At 40.6% G+C, this 20968-nt stretch overlaps 1 protein-coding gene across 1 annotated transcript in view; it reads left to right on the top strand.

The window, feature by feature from the left end:
- Positions 1–20968, top strand: part of LOC126185053 (uncharacterized) — a 904507-nt gene that overhangs the window by 386755 nt on the left and 496784 nt on the right. Inside the window, exon 13 of the mRNA XM_049927811.1 lies at positions 12238–12315. Coding sequence (XP_049783768.1) covers positions 12238–12315 — 78 coding nt within the window. The remainder of the gene's footprint in view (positions 1–12237; positions 12316–20968) is intronic.

The following is a 20968-nucleotide window of genomic DNA, read 5'->3' as shown; positions in this document are numbered from 1 at the left end:
TTCGTAGTCAATCTACATATTAATTTCTGACTTAATTTCTTACCCCATTCTTGTTTTTCATAATCTAGTTTCTTGCAGCATCCTTCAGTTTTTACTTCAATTTACTTTAATTTAAGTATTAACTGTATTTTTCTTACTTGTCACTTCTTCTTCCATGTGTTTTTGCTTTTAGGAAGCTTTAATTGTCGAGTGCTATTAATACACTCCTGGAAATTGAAATAAGAACACCGTGAATTCATTGTCCCAGGAAGGGGAAACTTTATTGACACATTCCTGGGGTCAGATACATCACATGATCACACTGACAGAACCACAGGCACATAGCCACAGGCAACAGAGCATGCACAATGTCGGCACTAGTACAGTGTATATCCACCTTTCGCAGCAATGCAGGCTGCTATTCTCCCATGGAGACGATCGTAGAGATGCTGGATGTAGTCCTGTGGAATGGCTTGCCATGTCATTTCCACCTGGCGCCTCAGTTGGACCAGCGTTCGTGCTGGACGTGCAGACCGCGTGAGACGACGCTTCATCCAGTCCCAAACATGCTCAATGGGGGACAGATCCGGAGATCTTGCTGGCCAGGGTAGTTGACTTACACCTTCTAGAGCACGTTGGGTGGCACGGGATACATGCGGACGTGCATTGTCCTGTTGGAACAGCAAGTTCCCTTGCCGGTCTAGGAATGGTAGAACGATGGGTTCGATGACGGTTTGGATGTACCGTGCGCTATTCAGTGTCCCCTCGACGATCACCAGTGGTGTACAGCCAGTGTAGGAGATCGCTCCCCACACCATGATGGCGGGTGTTGGCCCTGTGTGCCTCGGTCGTATGCAGTCCTGATTGTGGCGCTCACCTGCACGGCGCCAAACACGCATACGACCATCATTGGCACCAAGGCAGAATCGACTCTCATCGCTGAAGACGACACGTCTCCATTCGTCCCTCCATTCACGCCTGTCGCGACACCACTGGAGGCGGGCTGCACGATGTTGGGGCGTGAGCGGAAGATGGCCTAACGATGTGCGGGACCGTAGCCCAGCTTCATGGAGATGGTTGCGAATGGTCCTCGCCGATACCCCAGGAGCAACAGTGTCCCTAATTTGCTGGGAAGTGGCGGTGCGGTCCCCTACGGCACTGCGTAGGATCCTACGGTCTTGGCATGCATCCGTGCGTCGCTGCGGTCCGGTTCCAGGTCGACGGGCACGTGCACCTTCCGCCGACCACTGGCGACAACATCAATGTACTGTGGAGACCTCACGCCCCACGTGTTGAGCAATTCGGCGGTACGTCCACCCGGCCTCCCGCATGCCCACTATACGCCCTCGCTCAAAGTCCGTCAACTGCACATACGGTTCACGTCCACACTGTCGTGGCATGCTACCAGTGTTAAAGACTGCGATGTAGCTCCGTATGCCACGGCAAACTGGCTGACACTGACGGCGGCGGTGCACAAATGCTGCGCAGCTAGCGCCATTCGACGGCCAACACCGCGGTTCCTGGTGTGTCCGCTGTGCTGTGCGTGTGATCATTGCTTGTACAGCCCTCTCGCAGTGTCCGGAGGAAGTATGGTGGGTCTGACACACCGGTGTCAATGTGTTCTTTTTTCCATTTCCAGGAGTGTAGTTCCATATATTTCGTGTTTGTTTTGAATACAGTCAGAGTGAATCCCTTTAGTCAACCATAGTGCCAGTAGTGCTAGTGTTTGTTTTCAATACAGTCCAGAGACAGGTAGTGCTATTTTCATTGTTTTCTACAAGAAGTGGCTACCAACCACAGTTTAGTGAATAAACAGCCACCTTTAGTGAATTAGCAGTCTAGTTAAAGGTTGATTAACTCTCTTCAGTAAATTGATTCCTTAGGATGGATAGGATGTGTGACTGCTGTGTATGGACGCAGGAGGAGCTGGCCACTGTTCGCGAACAGCTGAGCGTGTTGATGGCCGCAGTCAGCCGTCTTCAGGCTGCTGCCTCGGAGTGTAGCGGCAGTGGGGAGTCTGGTGCATCGCAAGGTACACCCCAGGTGTTACATGCTTCACCCACTGTCCCTGCTGTCGAGACATCTTCGCGGGTACTGGGCGCAGTTGGGCCACCCTCTCCCCAAGGGGAGTGGTGGGTTCAGCGGCGTTCGCGGCGCACGAGGCGCACGAGGCGGAGGGTCAATGTGGAGGCTGGCCTTGTGGCATCGCCCGCTCTGCCTGTGAGTGGACATGTGGCTGCTCCTTCAGCAAGGTCCGAGCAGGCACAAGGGGGGAGGGGTTTATTAGTGATTGGGAGCTCCAATGTTATGCGGGTGATGGAGCCCCTTAGGGTTGGGGAAGAAGGCCAGTGTTCACTCTGTCTGTTTGCCTAGGGAGGGGGTGGGGGGGGTGGGGGTTCTCATCCGAGATCTTGACAAGGTCCTGCCGGCAGTGACAGAGAGCACTGGGTGCACACAACTGCAAATTGTTGCTCATGTCAGCACCAATGACTCCTGCCGTCTGGGTTCAGAGGTCATCCTCAGTTCATACAGGCAGTTGGCGGAGTTGGTGAAGGCAGAAAGCCTTGCTTGTGGGGTGGAATCTGAGCTAACTATTTTTAGTATCGTTCCCAGAACCGATCGTGGTCCTCTGGTTTGGAGGTGAGTGGAAGCCTTAAACCAGAGGCTCAGACAATTCTGCAGAGATCTGGGGTGCAAATTTCTCGACCTCCGCTATCGGGTGGAGAAATGTAGGGGGCACCTGAATAGGTCAGACGTGCACTACACGCAGGAAATGGCTACAAGGGCAGCGGAGTATGTGTGGAGTGCACATGTGTGTTTTATGTTAGAGAATTCCCTCCCTAGGCCCAACAAGACGCCTCCTCAGACGCGACAAGGTAGTAGCAGGCAAAACACAACAGGGAGTAACAATATTAATGTGGTAATAGTAAACTGCAGTAGCTTCTATAGAAAGGTCGCAGAACTGCTCTCATTAATAAACGGTCACAATGCCCACATAGTACTAGGGATGGAAAGTTGGCTGAACCAGATGTAAACAGTAATTAAATCCTAAACTCAGATTGGAATGTATACCGCAGAGACAGGTTGGACAGTGAAGGGGGAGGCGTGTTTATAGCGATAAAAAGTGCAATAGTATCGAAGGAAATTGACAGAGATCCGAAATGTGAAATAATTTGGGTGAAGGTCACAGTTAAAGCAGGTTCAAACATGGTAATTGGATGTCATTATAGGCTCCTTGGCTCAGCAGCTGTTGTGGAAGAACACCTGAAGGAAAATTTGGAAATTATTTCGAGTAGATTTCCCAACCATGTTATAGTTCTGGGTGGAGATTTTAATTTACCAGATATAGACAGGGAAACTCAAACATTTATAATGGGTGGCAGGGCCAAAGAATCCAGTGAAATTTTTTTAAGTGCATTATCTGAAAACTACCTTGAGCAGTTAAACAGAGAACTGACTTGTGGCGATTACATATTAGACCTTCTGGTGACAAACAGACCCGAACTATTTGAAACAGTTAACGCAGAACAGGGAATCAGAGATCATATAGCGGTTACTGCATCAATGATTTCAGCCATAAATAGGTATATTAAAAAAGGTAGGAAGATTTTTCTGTTTAGCAAAAGTGACAAAAAGCAGATTTCAGAGTACTTGATGGCTCAACACTAAAGTTTTGTCTCAAGTACAGATAGTGTTGAGGATCAGTGGACAAAGTTCAAAACCATTGTAAAATATGCGTTAGATAAGTTATGTGACAAGTAAGATCGTAAGAGATGGAAAAGAGCCACCGTGGTACAACAACTGAGTTAGAAAACTGCTATGGAAACAAACATAAACATAGCCAAAGCTTTGCAGTCAAATAAAAATTACACGAAGTGAAATGTAGTGTGAGGAGGGCTATGTGAGAAGCGTTCAATGAATTCGAAAGTAAAGTTCTATATATTGACTTGGCAGAAAATCCTAAAAAATTTAGGTCTTATGTCAAAGCGGTAGGTGGATCAAAACAAAATGTCCAGACACTCTGTGACCAAAATGGTACTGAAACAGAAGATGACAGACTAAAGGCCGAAATACGAAATGTCTTTTTCCAAAGCTCTTTCACCGAGGAAGACTGCATTGTACTTCCTTCTCTAGATTATCGCACAGATGACAAAATGGTAGATATCGAAATAGATGACAGAGGGACAGAAAAACAACAAAAAATGCTCAAAAGGGGAAAGGCCGCTAGACCTGATGGGATACCAGTTCGATTTTACACAGAGTATGTGAAGGAACTTGCCCCCCTTCTTGCAGCGGTGTACCGTCAGTCTCTAGAAGAGCGTAACGTTCCAAAGGATTGGAAAAGGGCACAGGTCATTCCCGTTTTCAAGAAGGGATGTCGAACAGATGTGCAGCACTATAGACCTATATCTCTATATTAGTTATTGGGAGCTCCAACGTTAGGCGGGTGATGGAGTCCCTTAGGCAAATAGCGGGAAGGTCGGGGAAGAAGGCCAGTGTTCACTCTGTCTGCTTGCCGGGGGGTCTCTTCCGAGATGTGGAGGTGGCCCTACCGGCGGTGATAGAGAGCACTGGGTGCACCCGACTGCAAATTGTTGCTCATGTCGGCACCAATGACTCCTGCCGTCTGGGTTCAGAGCTCATCCTCAGTTCGTACAGGCGGTTGGCGGAATTGGTGAAGGCAGAAAGCCTCGCTCGCAGGATGAAATCAGAGCTAACTATTTGTAGTATTGTTCCCAGAACCGATCGCGGTCCTCTGGTTTGGAGCCGAGTGGAAGGCTTAAACCAGAGGCTCAGATGATTCTGTGGAGATCTGGGGTGCAAATTTCTCGACCTCCGCTATCGGGTGGAGAAATGTAGGGTCCCCCTGAATAGGTCAGGCGTGCACTACACGCCGGAAGCGGCTACAAGGGTAGCGGAGTACGTGTGGAGTGCACATGGGGGTTTTTTAGGTTAGAGAATCCCCTCCCTAGGCCCAACAAGACGCCTCCTGGGACGCTGCAAGGTAGGAGCAGGCAAATTGCAACAGGGAATAACAATATTAATGTGCTAATAGTAAACTGCAGGAGCGTCTACAGAAAGGTCCCAGAACTGCTCTCATTAATAAACGGTCACAACGCCCATATAGTACTAGGGACAGAAAGTTGGCTGAAACCAGACGTAAACAGTAATGAAATCGTAAACTCAGATTGGAATGTATACCGCAGAGACAGGCTGGACAGTGAAGGGGGAGGCGTGTTTATAGTGATAAGAAGTGCAATAGTATCAAAGGAAATTGACGGAGATCCGAAATGTGAAATGATTTGGGTGAAGGTCACGGTTAAAGCAGGCTCAGACATGGTAATTGGATGTCTCTATAGGCCCCCTGGCTCAGCAGCTGTTGTGGCTGAGCACCTGAAGGATAATTTGAAAATATTTTGAGTAGATTTCCCCACCATGTTATAGTTCTGGGTGGAGATTTTAATTTGACGGATATAGACTGGGAGACTCAGACATTCATAACGGGTGGCAGGGACAAAGAATCCAGTGAAATTTTTTTAAGTGCTTTATCTGAAAACTACCTTGAGCAGTTAAACAGAGAACCGACTCGTGGCAATATCATATTAGACCTTCTGGTGACAAAAAGACCCGAACTATTTGGAAAAGTTAACGCAGAACAGGGAATGAGCGATCATAAAGCGGTTACGGCATCGATGATTTCAGCCGTAAATAGGTATATTAAAAAAGGTAGGAAGATTTTTATGTTTAGAAAAAGTGACAAAAAGCAGATTTCAGAGTACCTGTTGGCTCAACACAAAAGTTTTGTCTCAAGTACAGATAGTGTTGAGGATCAGTGGACAAAGTTCAAAACCGTCGTACATAATGCGTTAGATGAGTATGTGCCAAGCAAGATCGTAAGAGATGGAAAAGAGCCACCGTGGTACAACAACAGAGTTAGAAAACTGCTGCGGAAGCAAAGGGAACTTCACAGCAAACATAAACATAGATAAAACCCTGCAGACAAACAAAAATTACGCGAAGCGAAATGTAGTGTGAGGAGGGCTATGCGAGAGGCGTTCAATTAATTCGAAAGTAAAGTTCTATGTACTGACTTGGCAGAAAATCCTAAGAAATTTTGGTCTTATGTCAAAGTGTTAGGTGGATCAAAACAAAATGTCCAGACACTCTGTGACCAAAATGGTACTGAAACTGAGGATGACAGACTAAAGGCCGAAATACTAAATGTCGTTTTCCAAAATTGTTTCACAGAGGAAGATTGCACTGTAGTTCCTTCTCTAGATTGTCGCACAGATGACAAAATGGTAGATATCAAAATAGACGACAGAGGGATAGAGAAACAATTAAAATCGCTCAAAAGAGGAAAGGCCTCTGGACCTGATGGGATACCAGTACGATTTTACACAGAGTACGCGAAGGAACTTGCCCCCCTTCTTGCAGCGGTGTACCGTAGGTCTCTAGAAGAGCGTAGTGTTCCAAAGGATTGGAAAAGGGCACAGGTCATCCCCGTTTTCAAGAAGGGACGTCGAACAGATGTGCAGAACTATAGACCTATATCTCTAATGTCGATCAGTTGTAGAATTTTGGAACACGTATTGTGTTCGAGTATAATGACTTTTCTGGAGACTAGAAATCTACTCTGTAGGAATAAGCATGGGTTTCGAAAAAGACGGTCATGTGAAACCCAGCTCGCGCTATTCGTCCACGAGACTCAGAGGGCCATAGACACGGGTGCACAGGTAGATGCCGTGTTTCTTGACTTCCGCAAGGCGTTCGATACAGTTCCCCATAGTCGTTTAATGAACAAAGTAAGAGCATATGGACTATCAGACCAATTGTGTGATTGGATTGAGGGGTTCCTAGATAACAGGGCGCAGCATGTCATTCTCAATGGAGAGAAGTCCTCTGAAGTAAGAGTGATTTCAGGTGTGCCGCAGGGGAGTGTCATAGGACCGTTGCTATTCACAATATACATAAATGACCTGGTGGATGACATCGGAAGTTCACTGTGGCTTTTTGCAGATGATGCTGTGGTGTATCGAGAGGTTGTAACAATGGAAAATTATACTGAAATGCAGGAGGATCTGTAGCGAATTGACGCATGGTGCAGGGAATGGCAATTGAATCTCAATGTAGACAAGTGTAATGTGCTGCAAATACACAGAAAGATACATCCTTTATCATTTAGCTACAAAATAGCAGGTCAGCAACTGGAAGCAGTTAATACCATAAATTATCTGGGAGTACGCATTAGGAGTGATTTAAAATGGAATGATCATATAATGTTGATCGTCGGTAAAGCAGATGCCAGACTGAGATTCATTGGAAGAATCCTAAGGAAATGCAATCCGAAAACAAAGGAAGTAGGTTACAGTACGCTTGTTCGCCCACTGCTTGAATACTGCTCAGCAGTGTGGGATCCGTACCAGATAGGGTTGATAGAAGAGATAGAGAAGATCCAACGGTGAGCAGCGCGCTTCGTTACAGGATCATTTAGTAATTGCGAAAGTGTTACGGAGATGATAGATAAACTCCAGTGGAAGACTCTGCAGGAGAGACGCTCAGTAGCTCGGTATGGGCTTTTGTCAAAGTTTCGAGAACATACCTTCAACGAAGAGTCAAGCAGTTTATTGCTCCCTCATATGTATATCTCGCGAAGAGACCATGAGGATAAAATCAGAGAGATTAGAGCCCACACAGAGGCATACCGACAATACTTCTTTCCACGAACAATACGAGACTGGAATAGAAGGGCGAACCGATAGAGGTACTCAAGATACCCTCCGCTACACACCGTCAGGTGGCTTGCGGAGTATGGATGTAGATGTAGATGTAGATGTAGAACGTTCATAACCTTTTGTTCAGTGCATCAAACTTAGTATTAAGTTGTGCTGTTCCCACATTAATTTCCTTTAATCTATTATCTGTTTTCTTTTGTGCTACTTTTTGTTCTTGAAAATTAATTTTCACATAGACATCATATAGTGATCATCATACTGAATTGATGAGGCGTCAGCTGATGCTGTATGCTAACTTAATGTATGTAACTCATCTGTTTGCTCATTAGTGATGTTAAAGTCAGAGTCATTTTATCTGATATCGTCATTGCAATCAATCACTTCATTCTGACTAGGTACTACACATCCTGGGTTTACATTATCATTGTTTGCCACTAAATCTACATTTTTACTGTCTTCAGTATTAATTAATTCTACATTACCATTGAAATCATTTGTGGCTACTTCAAAATTCTCAGTGAGATCTGTGGTTTTTTAATTCTCTATTTCAGACTTAACACCAAAGTCTGAATCTATGATTTTACTAAAATTATTTTTGACTGAATTGGACATAAAATTAAACCCATATCTGATTTCACTACCATTTATTTATATCTGACCCACCGAATCATCCCTACTGCTGTGTGACTGAATTCGTTTTCTACTGCCAAGAGCACATCTCAATTCTTTTATCCAGACATTTTACTATTACTGATGTTCCATATGCAAATCTTAAGACTGCTATGTGCAAGCATAAAATTGTCTCTACTTTTCTTTCTTGACGTACTATTGTTGATTCTCACAGCTTTTGGTTGCACCCCTAGCTGCAATTCCGCTGTCGATGTATGCTGAAACAGACACATCAGTTGTGCCCTATTCTGCTAACTGCACTCACCACTATGTGCTCCCACTGCACATGTTGTCCATGGATGTCTCATGCTGCTATGGACACTGCACCATCTTGTAGCATGACAAATCTTTAAGTGATGATTTACAATGTAATCCCATCGGACCTGCACACAACATTAACTTTTATTCTCGTAGCACTTCAGCACTTCCTATTCCTGATTTACACTAATATTACTTTCATAGCAACAAAAAATTTGATTTAGTGTCATCAATTATTATAGTTAAACAAAAGCTCAACAACAATTCAAACACAGTTCTTAGCCTATTTATCACAGTTCTTTTGCAGTTGTCTAGCCATTTACAGTTCACATCTACACAGTCCTTCCTTCCGCAGTTTGCTAATTGGGTACAGTTCAGTTCTTGTTAATAAAAGCCTAAAATCTAGCCTCCTCATTTGAAAGCACTTCAACTTCAGCAATATTCCCCGCAAGGGTTGCCATGTATGCCACGAGAGAGAGAGAGAGAGAGAGAGAGAGAGAGAGAGAGAGAGAGAGAGAGAGTGAGAGAGTGAGAGAGTGAGAGAGAGAGAGAGAGGGGGGGGGGTTACATTTGTATGATAAATACCTTCCCTCAGAAATATCCCATCAGCAGCTACTATGGTGAACACAGACAGCAGTCAGAGTGAAGACTTGTACACAAGTCTGTGTGTATGACGGCACTGGGCAATGAGAGCCGTGATTGAGGGAGTGACAATCCCACTCAGCGCTTTGGCCCGAAGAGCACTAATTGCAGTGCCGCTTGTACCTCCAGTGGCAAGACTGATGACATGTATGACTATGGCAGCTGTCAGAGATGTGGTTGACGACAAATACAGTTTGCTAATGGTAGTGGTTAAACAGTTTACCTTGCATATCTGTGATTTTGTCGCCAGTAGCCTGGGAAGGTGGGTCTAACTGTACACATCTGTGTTTCATACTGGTGGAGCCCATGCTGATAGTGATATATACTGACATCAAACTATGATTAGACCTAATCTATTCACATGTACAGTTATGGTATAGATTAGTTCACCCCCCACCCCCTCATCACCCTTCCATCTCTACCCCTAATAACACTAAGGACCCGTTACTATTTAATAATTCAAACAAAGCATTAATCTAACTTTACACAGACCCTTGTCAGCTTTCTTTATACTGTCAACATGAAGATCTGTCTAACGCAATTATTTGAGTTATACAGAATCACATTCTTGAGGCCAAGTGTTCTGGTAAGTTGTAGGAATAGTGGTTAACAAAGCATTCTTATACTTTGTTCATAAATAACTGAGAATGTTCAGTTTCCTTCCTGATATCCACTGACAATGTTTTATAGACTTTTTCACCAGAATACAAAACATTGTCCTGAACCCTTGTACCCTAGAGACAGATGGCATAGTGCGGAGAAGATGGCGCTGTACAATTAAATAGTTGTTGTAGTATTTGTTGAATCGTGCAGTAATGGACAAAGGGAAGTTTCTCACTAACAAAGAGTCTATAGCCTCACCAACTTGTGCACTACTTCATCTTTATGAAAACCACAGTGTTACGTACTTCACTGGGTATTTGTAATTGTGATGATGCATTAGATCACACTTAACTGAGTAGAAATGTAGTAGTAGTAGTACACGATTTTTCTAATTAAATTTAAACATTCAATCTGCTGCAGAAATAACACCACTTGTCAGAATGCCATCAAATTGCAACAGAATATTATTGGAGAGAGGGGAAAACATATGGCAGAAGAAAAATAAACAGTTACAAAATATTGCAATAGATGGGACTGTAAGCTTCATAATTTAATGATTCTCTACTACAAATGAGAAATGAATCATACAACAACGCCTAAGGTGCACATTTGACGTTAAACAAACTGTACTACTCAATGTGCATGGCCCTACAGGTGTGATACTCTTAGTTACGTAAGCCCATCCACCATGGCAAGGTCATATCACATCAGATGGGAAAAATTGATTTTTTAACTGTCCTGAGGCAAAAACTGCATGGAAAGCATCAATCAAAATCAAATTGGATTATTAATTTCTGTGTGACTGGTACAAACCATGTTCAAATTGCTCTCCACCGTTTTATGCAACAAGTTGAAATTGAGAAACAGCATGTTCCACAACTGATGGAAGTGTTTCCGGTGTGACGTTCAGGATGTGTTCCACAATGTATGCCTTCATTGCAGCGAAGTTGGCAGTCGGAGCACTGAACACATTATCTTTCAGATAGCCTCACAGCCAGAAGTCATACAGATTAAAATCAGGTGATCGGGACGGCCAGGCTGTAGGGAAATGGTGGCTGATAATTCTAGTATTTCTGTAATAGTACTTCAGCTGCTGGTTAACTGGATTTGCAGTGTGCAGAGGGGTGCCATCTTGCATAAACATGATCTCATCTACACACCCACGCTGTTTGAGTGCTGGAATGACATGATTGCACAAAAGATACTCACAGCGCTTATCAGTGATGGTACAGGGAACAGGCCCTGAAGCTCCTGTCACTTCAAAAAAATATGTAGCTATGGTAAATGGTGCTGTAGACCCTCACCACACAGTGAACGTTTCAGGATGAGGTGGTACTGGTTGATTTGCATGTGGATTTTTCGTTGCCCAAATTTGACAATTCTGTGTATTCACATATCTTGTGAAGTGAGCTTCATCTGTCCATATAAAACTTGCACAACAAATCATTGTCCCCTTCCATGTGAGCAAGAAAATCTAAAGCAAAAGTCTCTCTTGGTGGCGGTTCAAGAGGAAGCAACTTGTGAACATGGATAATTTCCAATGAACAGCAAAGAAGGATGTTTCATAAGGATGCTCAAGTGTATGACCAGTGTTTGGGCAATTCCCCATACACTATACGTTTGTACACCACCAATTTTCTCCTCTTACATTGCGGTGACCACTGCTTCCACTGACGTTGAATCAATTCATTTCCTCCTTCTACCACGTTGCACATCAAAATCACCCGTCTTTTTGACTTTCTGAATCATTTTCTCCATTTCCACGGCAGTCATCAGACAAATGCCTTTTTTCAAACCCTTCAGGGCCGAAACTTCTGCAGAGCGATGTGTGCATAGTCATCATCATTCTTGTAATGCAGCTATACAAGCTGAGCACAATACTGCATTCAGAGAGTCATGGCGAACGTCGCACATGTGAAAGGAGGAAAAACCATGTACCCGTCGTGTTTATATCAACTTCAGTGGTTCATGCTCATGATAGGTGTTTTCATTGACGTATTGTGACATACAGTGCCATCTGTTGATCAATTTTCACACATTTTTTTTCCTCTGCTATACGTTTTCCCTCTTCTCCGATAGTATTCCATTGCGATTTGATGTGTTTCTGACCAGTGGTGTAATTTCTACAGTGTTTTGAAAGCTTAACTTATAGTAAATGATGATGATGATGATGATGATCATGATTTTGTGTTCATAATCCTAATTTATATAAATTGCACCAGATAGTGTTCATTTCTGCCAGTCACATGGTTATGATATTGCGTTCTTTTCCTTTCCTTTGTTTACAAAAGTTACAAATTGTTCTTGATATCTGCTTAGTTGCATTGACCAGTGTTGTATTTTCTAACAGGTGAACCATATGCTGAATCAGCTAGACAGAGGAAATATTTTAAACCTAGCTGGTGGCACAGAGACCACAATGAATCTGGTATATATTCACTATACTTATGCTGTAGTCATGTTCGCAATAAGTTTTTTGCTTATGTGATTTCTATAAATATTGACAGGGTAATGCTCTGAACTGTGCTTTGTGTACTTTGCAGATATAATTTTTCTCAGATCCAGTCAAATATAGTTATACTTCTCAGTGGGATTGTTTGATATTTGTGATAATGGAATTTTTAGGAAGAAATGAATGTGAAGTTTGGGAGTCAGCATTAATTAATTCTATAACTATAAAGTATGCGTGTGAAAGTTCCTGGTTATTCAGATGATTTTATTTCAAATTATTATGAGTCTGTGAGAGTTATTCACTTTCCGAGGCAGGTGTATAATAAATGGAGTCCAGATTTCTGTGTAAACACAAGTTGCATGAATTTTTGCATGTGTCGCCATTTGCTGGGTAAATGTATATTTTGAAGATGGTATGTATTGGGACACTTGTAATGCGTGTTATATCACATTTTTGACCTTTTTTTGCAATAATGTGTGTGACACCATCTTTTACTGATTTATTCATATGAACTGCGCCAAGATGCAGTACAGAAGTAATTCTGCAACTATGTTGTAGTTTGTGAACTTCATAGTGAGCTCAAGTGCTATACTTCAGCTCAGTAGTTGTCGGTAAATGTCAATATATTCTGTGGCAATAAATTAAATTAAAAAAGGGTATTATTATTGTTGTTGGTGTTGTTGTTGTTGTGCAATGCTGCTCCATATGTTATGAAGGCTGGGAAAGCTATTAAATATTTTTATCATAACTTGAAGTGTCTAGCATTGCTGGCCCATGCGCAACATCATGTAACTGTAAAGGTGCTCCAAAATTTATTTGTGTGAATACACTGTTACAAACAATGATACAAACAAGGAAAATTGATGCTCAAAATAGAAAGGTTTGAAACTGCTGATAGCAATATGTCATATGCTGCCCTTTTTTTCCAACTGAAGTTACTCTTAAAAACACTTGTCCATGTTGCTGGATTTAGAGATATTCTTCCAGATTTAGCTGTGCCCCTACAACCTTTTTTAACCAGGTGGGGTACCAGGATTAATGCTGCCATCTTTTACTGTGGTAATTTTGGTTACGTTGTCAGTAAGACACATTGAATTCCTACAGATCTTTTGAAGTTGGTATCTCTTTGCTTCATTCTACTGAAAAGCCTTAAGGTACTGCAGTGTAGGTTTTTTGCTTCATTTTTGGGCTGTAGGTTTTTGACATCACTAACGCAGTTTGCATTAAAGATGTGATAGTGATATTCAAGGAAACAGATATGAGGCAAGACCACATTTACTTCAAATCAAATTCTGTTCATTTCCTTTGAAAATACCAAAGTTGCAAGTAACAGGTGGAGTCCCGGACAGTTGTTGTAAAGGGTTAAAGATCTATGCAATCATTCTGTGGAGAAGTAGTTATTGTTGTTTTTAAGATAACAAAGTTATCATATCATATCCTGATTTTGAGTTTTCAAAGAAGCCAAAAATATTTTGTTTCAAAAGTGTGAAACAACTATCAACTTGATCAGTCTTTATCCAAAATTTCTTCACCGAAATATGTATGTGTCACTCCTTGTGACATAGAAACATCATTTTCTGTCACATATTTTAATTATTTATCTGCCTTATTATGCATATTTAATGATATGATGTTGTGTGGATGTGAGCATTGTTTACGATTTGATAGTGCATGAAAATCTGGGCTCTAGTAATAACATTATGAATAATTTAATAAGTAAAGGTAATAACTCACCAAATAATTTAGGTGCTGAGTCACTGATAGACACATAAAAAAGACAAGAGATGCCCGCTAGCTTTCAGATGAAGTCTGGCACATTGTTTAATCAGCTAGGAAGTTTCTATACTACACACACTCCCATGCAGAGTGGAAAATATGGTATATACTTGAGTATAAGACAACCCTGAATATAATATGAGACTCCCCCCTTTTTATGAGTAGTTCCTTGGGAAAAACACACTCTGACTAATCGAATTTACAAACTATTATTCATGAATGGGATATGTCTAAATGGTTAACATTATGCCTATTCTGTATTTATGCAATTTATTTGTTGTTGACATTTTGATACAATATGGGGAAATTAAATAAACAAAAGGAAATTTTTGTAATTACACTCTGCATTCTCTTGCTGGTGTACCTGTAATCCTATACTTTGTATTTTCTTGCGTGTCTGCATATGTTCCATCAAATGTCTGTTTTTCACCTGTGCTCTGCAGATATGTACATGGGCACTGGGAGTGGAAAAGGCTGTTACATATGGCTTACAACGACAACATACAGCAGGTCATTTGGTTAGGGCTTGTAAGTGGACATTCATTGCTGCCGTTAAATGACAGAACAGGATATTAGGTGAAATAAAGAGAATATATTCAAATTTAGAGTATACAAGGGGCACACCTAGGGTTGGAAGTTACCAGGTTTAGGCCAGTTTAGGAGATTGAACTTCTAATTGAAATGGGCAGCATAAGGGGAGGTGGTTCATGTTAACTTACGTTGGTGGCCAATCATGAAACGTAGAACTGGAGGCTTTGCCTGCTATTAAAGATGTCAGTTCTGTTTGAGGTCTGGATCACAAGAGAGTGAGGCAACTGTGTTCTGCACTGCAGAATGCTCCAGCCTCCTCACATGTGACCTGTATCCCACCCACGCTGTTTGCCAAAACCAGTGGTGTGAATTCGCTACCAGTTTCAGCAGAGGGCTGTGGGCATCTCTTGTCAGCAGCGTGAACTGGACGGAACTGCATTGGTTCTGAAAGGCAGGCAACTTGTGTCATGTATGCACTATGGAAGTTGCTCTGGCAGCAAACTTGTAAAGATTTGACTGGGGTCTTCTAAATAAAATTTTTTAAACCAGTTGCTTAAAATATACCTTGACTTGCTGCCTCCCTGTACATTGCTTACCCCTTCCAGAGGAGTTTTGACTCACATTGTTTACAAAAGGATGTCAGTCACTGCTGGAAAGATGGTTTGCCCTAGTGGGAGCCTTAATGGTGTGGGGGGGGTCCTGTTACAATTGTTTTCATTTAGTGTAGGTGGCAGGGGACTTAGATGTAGTCAAGTTTATCAAATTTCATGAGTTTAGAAAACAGTAAAATATTAAATATTAAGATTTTGTGCGGCAATGCAATAGCTCCTGTGATAACTGAAATCATCATCGTCCAGATTATCAGTTCCTAAAATATATGAAGTTAAAATCATTCCAGAAAGCTTCACAAAGGAGGAATGAACTATTGTGGTTTCTTTTAGGTTGGGGAGAAAAAAATCTATTATTAATTTACTGTTTCAGCAGTAAACTCATTGTCATAGAAAGCAGATGCTGCCGAAACTGGATCAGCACTGATCTTTAAATGGTTTACAGCCTGCCCCCCCCCCCCCCCCCCCCGCCCCCTAAAATGTGCAGTTGTTTGTATTTTCTGGAAAATATTAGTCTCGTTTTTACATAGTTGAACTAATACCAAACTGAGACAAATGTTAGTTAACAAGGTTGAAATGTGACCAAGTAGTGGTCTGTAGGGTGACTTGTCTGACTAATAATAAAGGTCTCAAAATGGGTAGCTATAATTAATATTTCTCATAAGTTAGTGCTCAACATAGAATACAATGTTATCCAGCTGCCAAATGAGGATCTGGTATGACCTTAAATATTTGTGGGATCAGTGCACTTTGTGTAAGGGTTTTGTAGTCATAACACAGTTTTGACTTACACTCATTAATTGTAGAAACCACATAGCGCTTTTAATGCTTGTCTAATTAACAGAAGCACAAAATAAAATCGTCAATGTGTGTCACATCATTACATCACATTTATAAAAAGAACATAAGGAAAAAGTACTTGAGGGACCAGATCTGTGATAAATCATTAATATCCATTAGAATTATGAAAAAATACTGCTCATTAACTCATTAAAACCATGGTACGACCCTAAATCCCTTTAGCAGAAAAACACAGGAAAAGTTATTAATTGACATTAATTTAAGGAGATAAAATATGAAAATACACCAAGAAAGTACAAGATATAATGCTTAGAGTAACACATAGATTTCATATTTTTCCCAGTAGTGTCACTCAACTGCAGTGTTTTACATACAACAATTATCAACAAACTGTTCTTTATAATTAAAATTACAACTAGAAAAATTGAAGGAAAAGACCAGAACAGCACTTGTTTGATTCTAAAATGAAAATGAGGATCGGTTACAATCGTACTTTTTCCTCTAAAATGACAAAGTTGTGGAAAAACTATCTGTCTTGTCCACTGATCTTAGAGTTTACTGTTTTCAGAATATCATGGGACTGTCTTGTGGCATAAAATAAGCATGTGAAACAAAGTTGTAGCATGGAGAAACACAAGGCAAACTGTAATAAAGGTATTTAAAATGTTTGTGCACAGTGATGTAACAGCTAACAGTATCCTCATCCATCTGTAACACTTCACATGAAGAAGGGAAAGACTGCAGTGAGTTTATAATCAGTTAAAAAAAGTTATGAAAAGATTCTCAGCTAGAATGTGGTTCTGTGTGACAGAAGCTAATGCATTGTTCCTAATCAAAATTCTGACTGATGGGAGAGGAATATGTGGGTTACCCGGCAGGGGAGAGCTATGTGTGTGTGTGGCTTTGACAAAATTTAATGGCACTTCTTGCTATTTGGGTGATGGAGTGGGGTATTATCTGCTGTGTAATGCACGTCTTGCAGGAGGGCAAAGAGCAGAGAGGTAGGTGCAAAGGACAAAGGAGGAGGAAGAGTGAGAAGGGTGAAGGGGAGGTGACGATCTAGAAGAAACGCTTTTTGAAGCACAGCTGGTGGTGAGTACCAGTGGTATAACACTAAATATGCAGAAAAATAGAGATACAAAATTCTGGCTAACAGACTATCAAACTCTGGTAATAATCCTTACAGAGAGACACCAGATTTGTACTGAAGAGATCTTAATTTTTTGTATGATGATAAATATAGCAGGTTAATTAAGATTATTAGTACAGTACTTGTTTTAAATTTAAATCAGCAGTATGAGGCAGTGTGTGTCTCTGTGTTGAATTTCAGAAAACACAAAATTCAGGAAACATTGGCCAGTGGTTTTAGGAGTTAGTTGTCTGCATAAAATGTACAATAGAGTCACCTCAAGCGAACATAAATTTTGATACGTAGTTGTTGGAGCATGTGAAAGAGTACTGCAGGACTTTATATGCTGGGTAAAACACATAGGTAAGCAAAAAGTAAATGTTGATTTGTGTGGACACAGGACAGGAAAGTTTTGTAAAGAGAGACTGAAGGAAAACAGTCAATTCAATGGATATAAGAATTAAAAAGTCTAATTATTTTCAGTTCTTAGTGACACTTTGAAAGAAAACAGGGAAATAGATGCTTTGAAACCGACAGTGGACTTAGCTCATCTGCAGAGCAATGGAATATCAGTTACACTAATCAGATGAAGATTTGAAGTATAATTGTCCTTTGAACAATAAAAAATAAGTGTAATAGACACTGCAAAGAGGGGCCCCACATTCTAGATTTGACAACAAAATGTAACATTCAATGAAGCAGACTTGAAATAAGTAGCATTTTGGAAAAATTTTAGTAAGGTAAACTTGATACATTCATTTGAAGGAAAAAACAAAAATCTTGTCAATAAAAGAGATCTACAAGTAAAATATAGTATAATAACAAAATTCTACAACAAAGCTGAACAACAAAAGTAGTTAAATTCATCACATGACAAAGATCTATACAGTAGATGATATAGGGTACCTTTAAACACCTCAAACTCTTCAGAAATACATAATCTTCCTACATAATACAAATAGGAGTGCACCTGGACCATCCTCAAAAATTATTAATGGTCATTTATTTATTTATTTACACATCTAGTTCTGTAGGACCAAATTGAGGAGCAAATCTCCAAGGTCATGTAATGTGTCAGTACATTAAATTACAACAGAAAAGTAATAACAGATGAAATAAAATACTTATGAACCCAAAAAGTCAAGCCATAAGTTCGAGTAAACGCAGTCAACAATTTAAAATTGGAACCAGTTTTATTTTTCAAGCAACTTCTTGACAGAATAGAGGGAGTGACCCATTACACAACTCATCAGTTTCAATTTGAAAGGGTGTGGAGTACTGCTAAGATTTTTGAATTCTTGTGGTAGCGTATTGAAAGTGGATGCAGCAGTATACTGCACACCTTTCTGCACAAAAGTTAAGGAAGTGCAATCCAAATGCAGATTGTATTTCTTCCTAGTATTAAATGAGTGAAGTTTGCTAATTCGGTGGAATATGGTCACAACAATAAAGAATATATATATTGAGAGGCCAATGTCAGAATTGCCAGACGAGCGAACAGGGGTCAACAAGAGATTCGTGAACTTACACCACTTATTTCCTGAGCTATCCATTCTGAGCCAAAAATATCCTTTGAGAATGAGAAGAGTTACCACATTGGAGGCATAAGGTCTATAGAGCCCTTAAGGTGCTCACATCTGTGGAGCAGGGAATAGTAGTCTACTTTCATCAGAAGGCACAGAAGTGGTGCTCACAGGAGAGAAGAAGGAAAATAGAATGGATCATGACATTACAATGAAATGAAAGAAAGTGTCATGATCATCTGGGGACTCTGTGGTTACCAATCACAATGTGCTATCTGCACATCCGTGGAGATTAATCGAAAACTCTCAAAAATATATCTTAAGAAACCTCTCATCACAACAACGAAGCATGAAATACTTCAACAACAACAACAGAGTTTAAAACATGTATAAGAAACTTACTACAGTAAATAGGTTCAATGGAAGTGACAGTCAAATGAGCCCCCTGTGCTCACAGCATGTACTTGTGCAATGAGATGCAGCTCAGTGTACTCAGCACTCACATGGTTGAGTGGTGAACTGCGACAGGTTGGCATTAGACCTTGCCCTGAGACTGGTATGTGCAGATGCAGTATCTGGTGTGGTATTGTATCCTATGCACTGTAGCACCCAGTCTCAGCTCACAGAGGAATAACAGCCATGAGTTCTGACTGACCACACAATGTAAAACATGAGCAAAAAGTAAACAGCTGTCCTATAGACCAGACGGTGGGAACAGATCATGTTTCTGATACCATTGTACATGGCGAGGGAGAGGGAAGAAGGTTGTTACATAAAACTTATGCAAACAATGTACAGCAGGTTGAAGTCTGTGTTTATTGATATCTTGATGCCATTGAACTTTAGTGTGGGATCTTAGTAGTAGTAGTAGCAGTAGTAGTAGTAGTAGTAGTAGTATTAGTATTAGCTTTATTCATCTGTAGATCTCTTGTTACAAAGATATAGGACATGTCAAAGTATTTACAAGTTTAGATCAATTTAAAATAAGCTAATTCGTATACACATATATTTACAGACTTCTAGTTAGAGACAATCATTAGGTTTGCTCCTGTTATAAAATACTTTTTTTACAAATAACTTATTTAATAATGTAATGCCACACTGTTCACTCATATCTCACTATCAGTCACTGCACACACTATACACGCGTTGTTTCATAACACTTAACTCACTACACACACACACACACACACACACACACACACACACACACACACGCGCGCGCGCACACTGGTGATCTCTGGGCCGTTTTCTGTACCACTACTTCCCATTTGCTACCCTGGAAAACTGATTCAGCGTCTCTCCATAATGAGTGAGATGTTGAGTTTAGAAAGAGGAAGAGTTGTTAGTATTTTGCTATGCGTAGCTTGGGGGTAAGTATTTCTAGAAAGGAAAAAGTTGGGAAAAAACATTAAGTTAAAGTTTTATGTGGAATGTTGCATATATTATTATTGTTATTATTATTTATTTCTATAACTTTTTTTATAAGGCCCCTACTCTGTCTTATAGAATTAAACCTTCAATTTATAAAATGTATTGCATAACAGGTACATTTTAGCTGCCTTTTTAAATAAGTGTGTTTTTGCAATTTCTTTAATCTCTTTTAGTAATTTATTGTACAGTTTTATTCCTTGGTAGAAAATTCTGTTTTGAGTTTTCTGTTATTTTTTTTTGGTAAATGTAAGTTGAGTCTATCTCGTGTTGCATGGTCATCTACAGAGCGGTTTGTGCAGTAATTACCAATGTTGTTTTTGACATGTACAACTGACTGATAAATGTATTCACATGGAGCAGTTAAAATTCCCAGTGTTTTGAACAGATCTTCACAATGAGGTCGAATAGTATTTTTGGTTATTATCCTTATGGCTCGTTTCTGGAGTTTGATAATTGTGTACTTATTTTGTGCATTTGTTCCCCAAAAAAAGAATGCCATAGCTAAGAATTGAGTGTACATATGGATAATATGTAAGTAAAAGACACTGCATGTTACACACCGATTATAGGATTGTGAGGGCATAACACGCTGATAACATTCTGTTTGCGAGTACCTTTGTGTTTTCACACCACTTCAACTGAGAATCAATATTCAATCCTAGACATTTTGCGTTTGTTACACAGTCTATAGAAGTGCCATCTACATTTAATTTAACATTGTCATTTTTCCTCTTCAAACTGAAATTCATGGCATTAGTTTTCTTTATGTTCATTGTCACTTTATTGCTTCTTGACCAATCATTTGCTCTATTTTTCTCAGTTTTTCC

Source organism: Schistocerca cancellata, chromosome 4 (genome assembly GCF_023864275.1).
Source record: "Schistocerca cancellata isolate TAMUIC-IGC-003103 chromosome 4, iqSchCanc2.1, whole genome shotgun sequence".
Lineage (NCBI taxonomy): Eukaryota > Metazoa > Arthropoda > Insecta > Orthoptera > Acrididae > Schistocerca > Schistocerca cancellata.
This window is presented reverse-complemented; position numbering and strand designations above follow the sequence as displayed.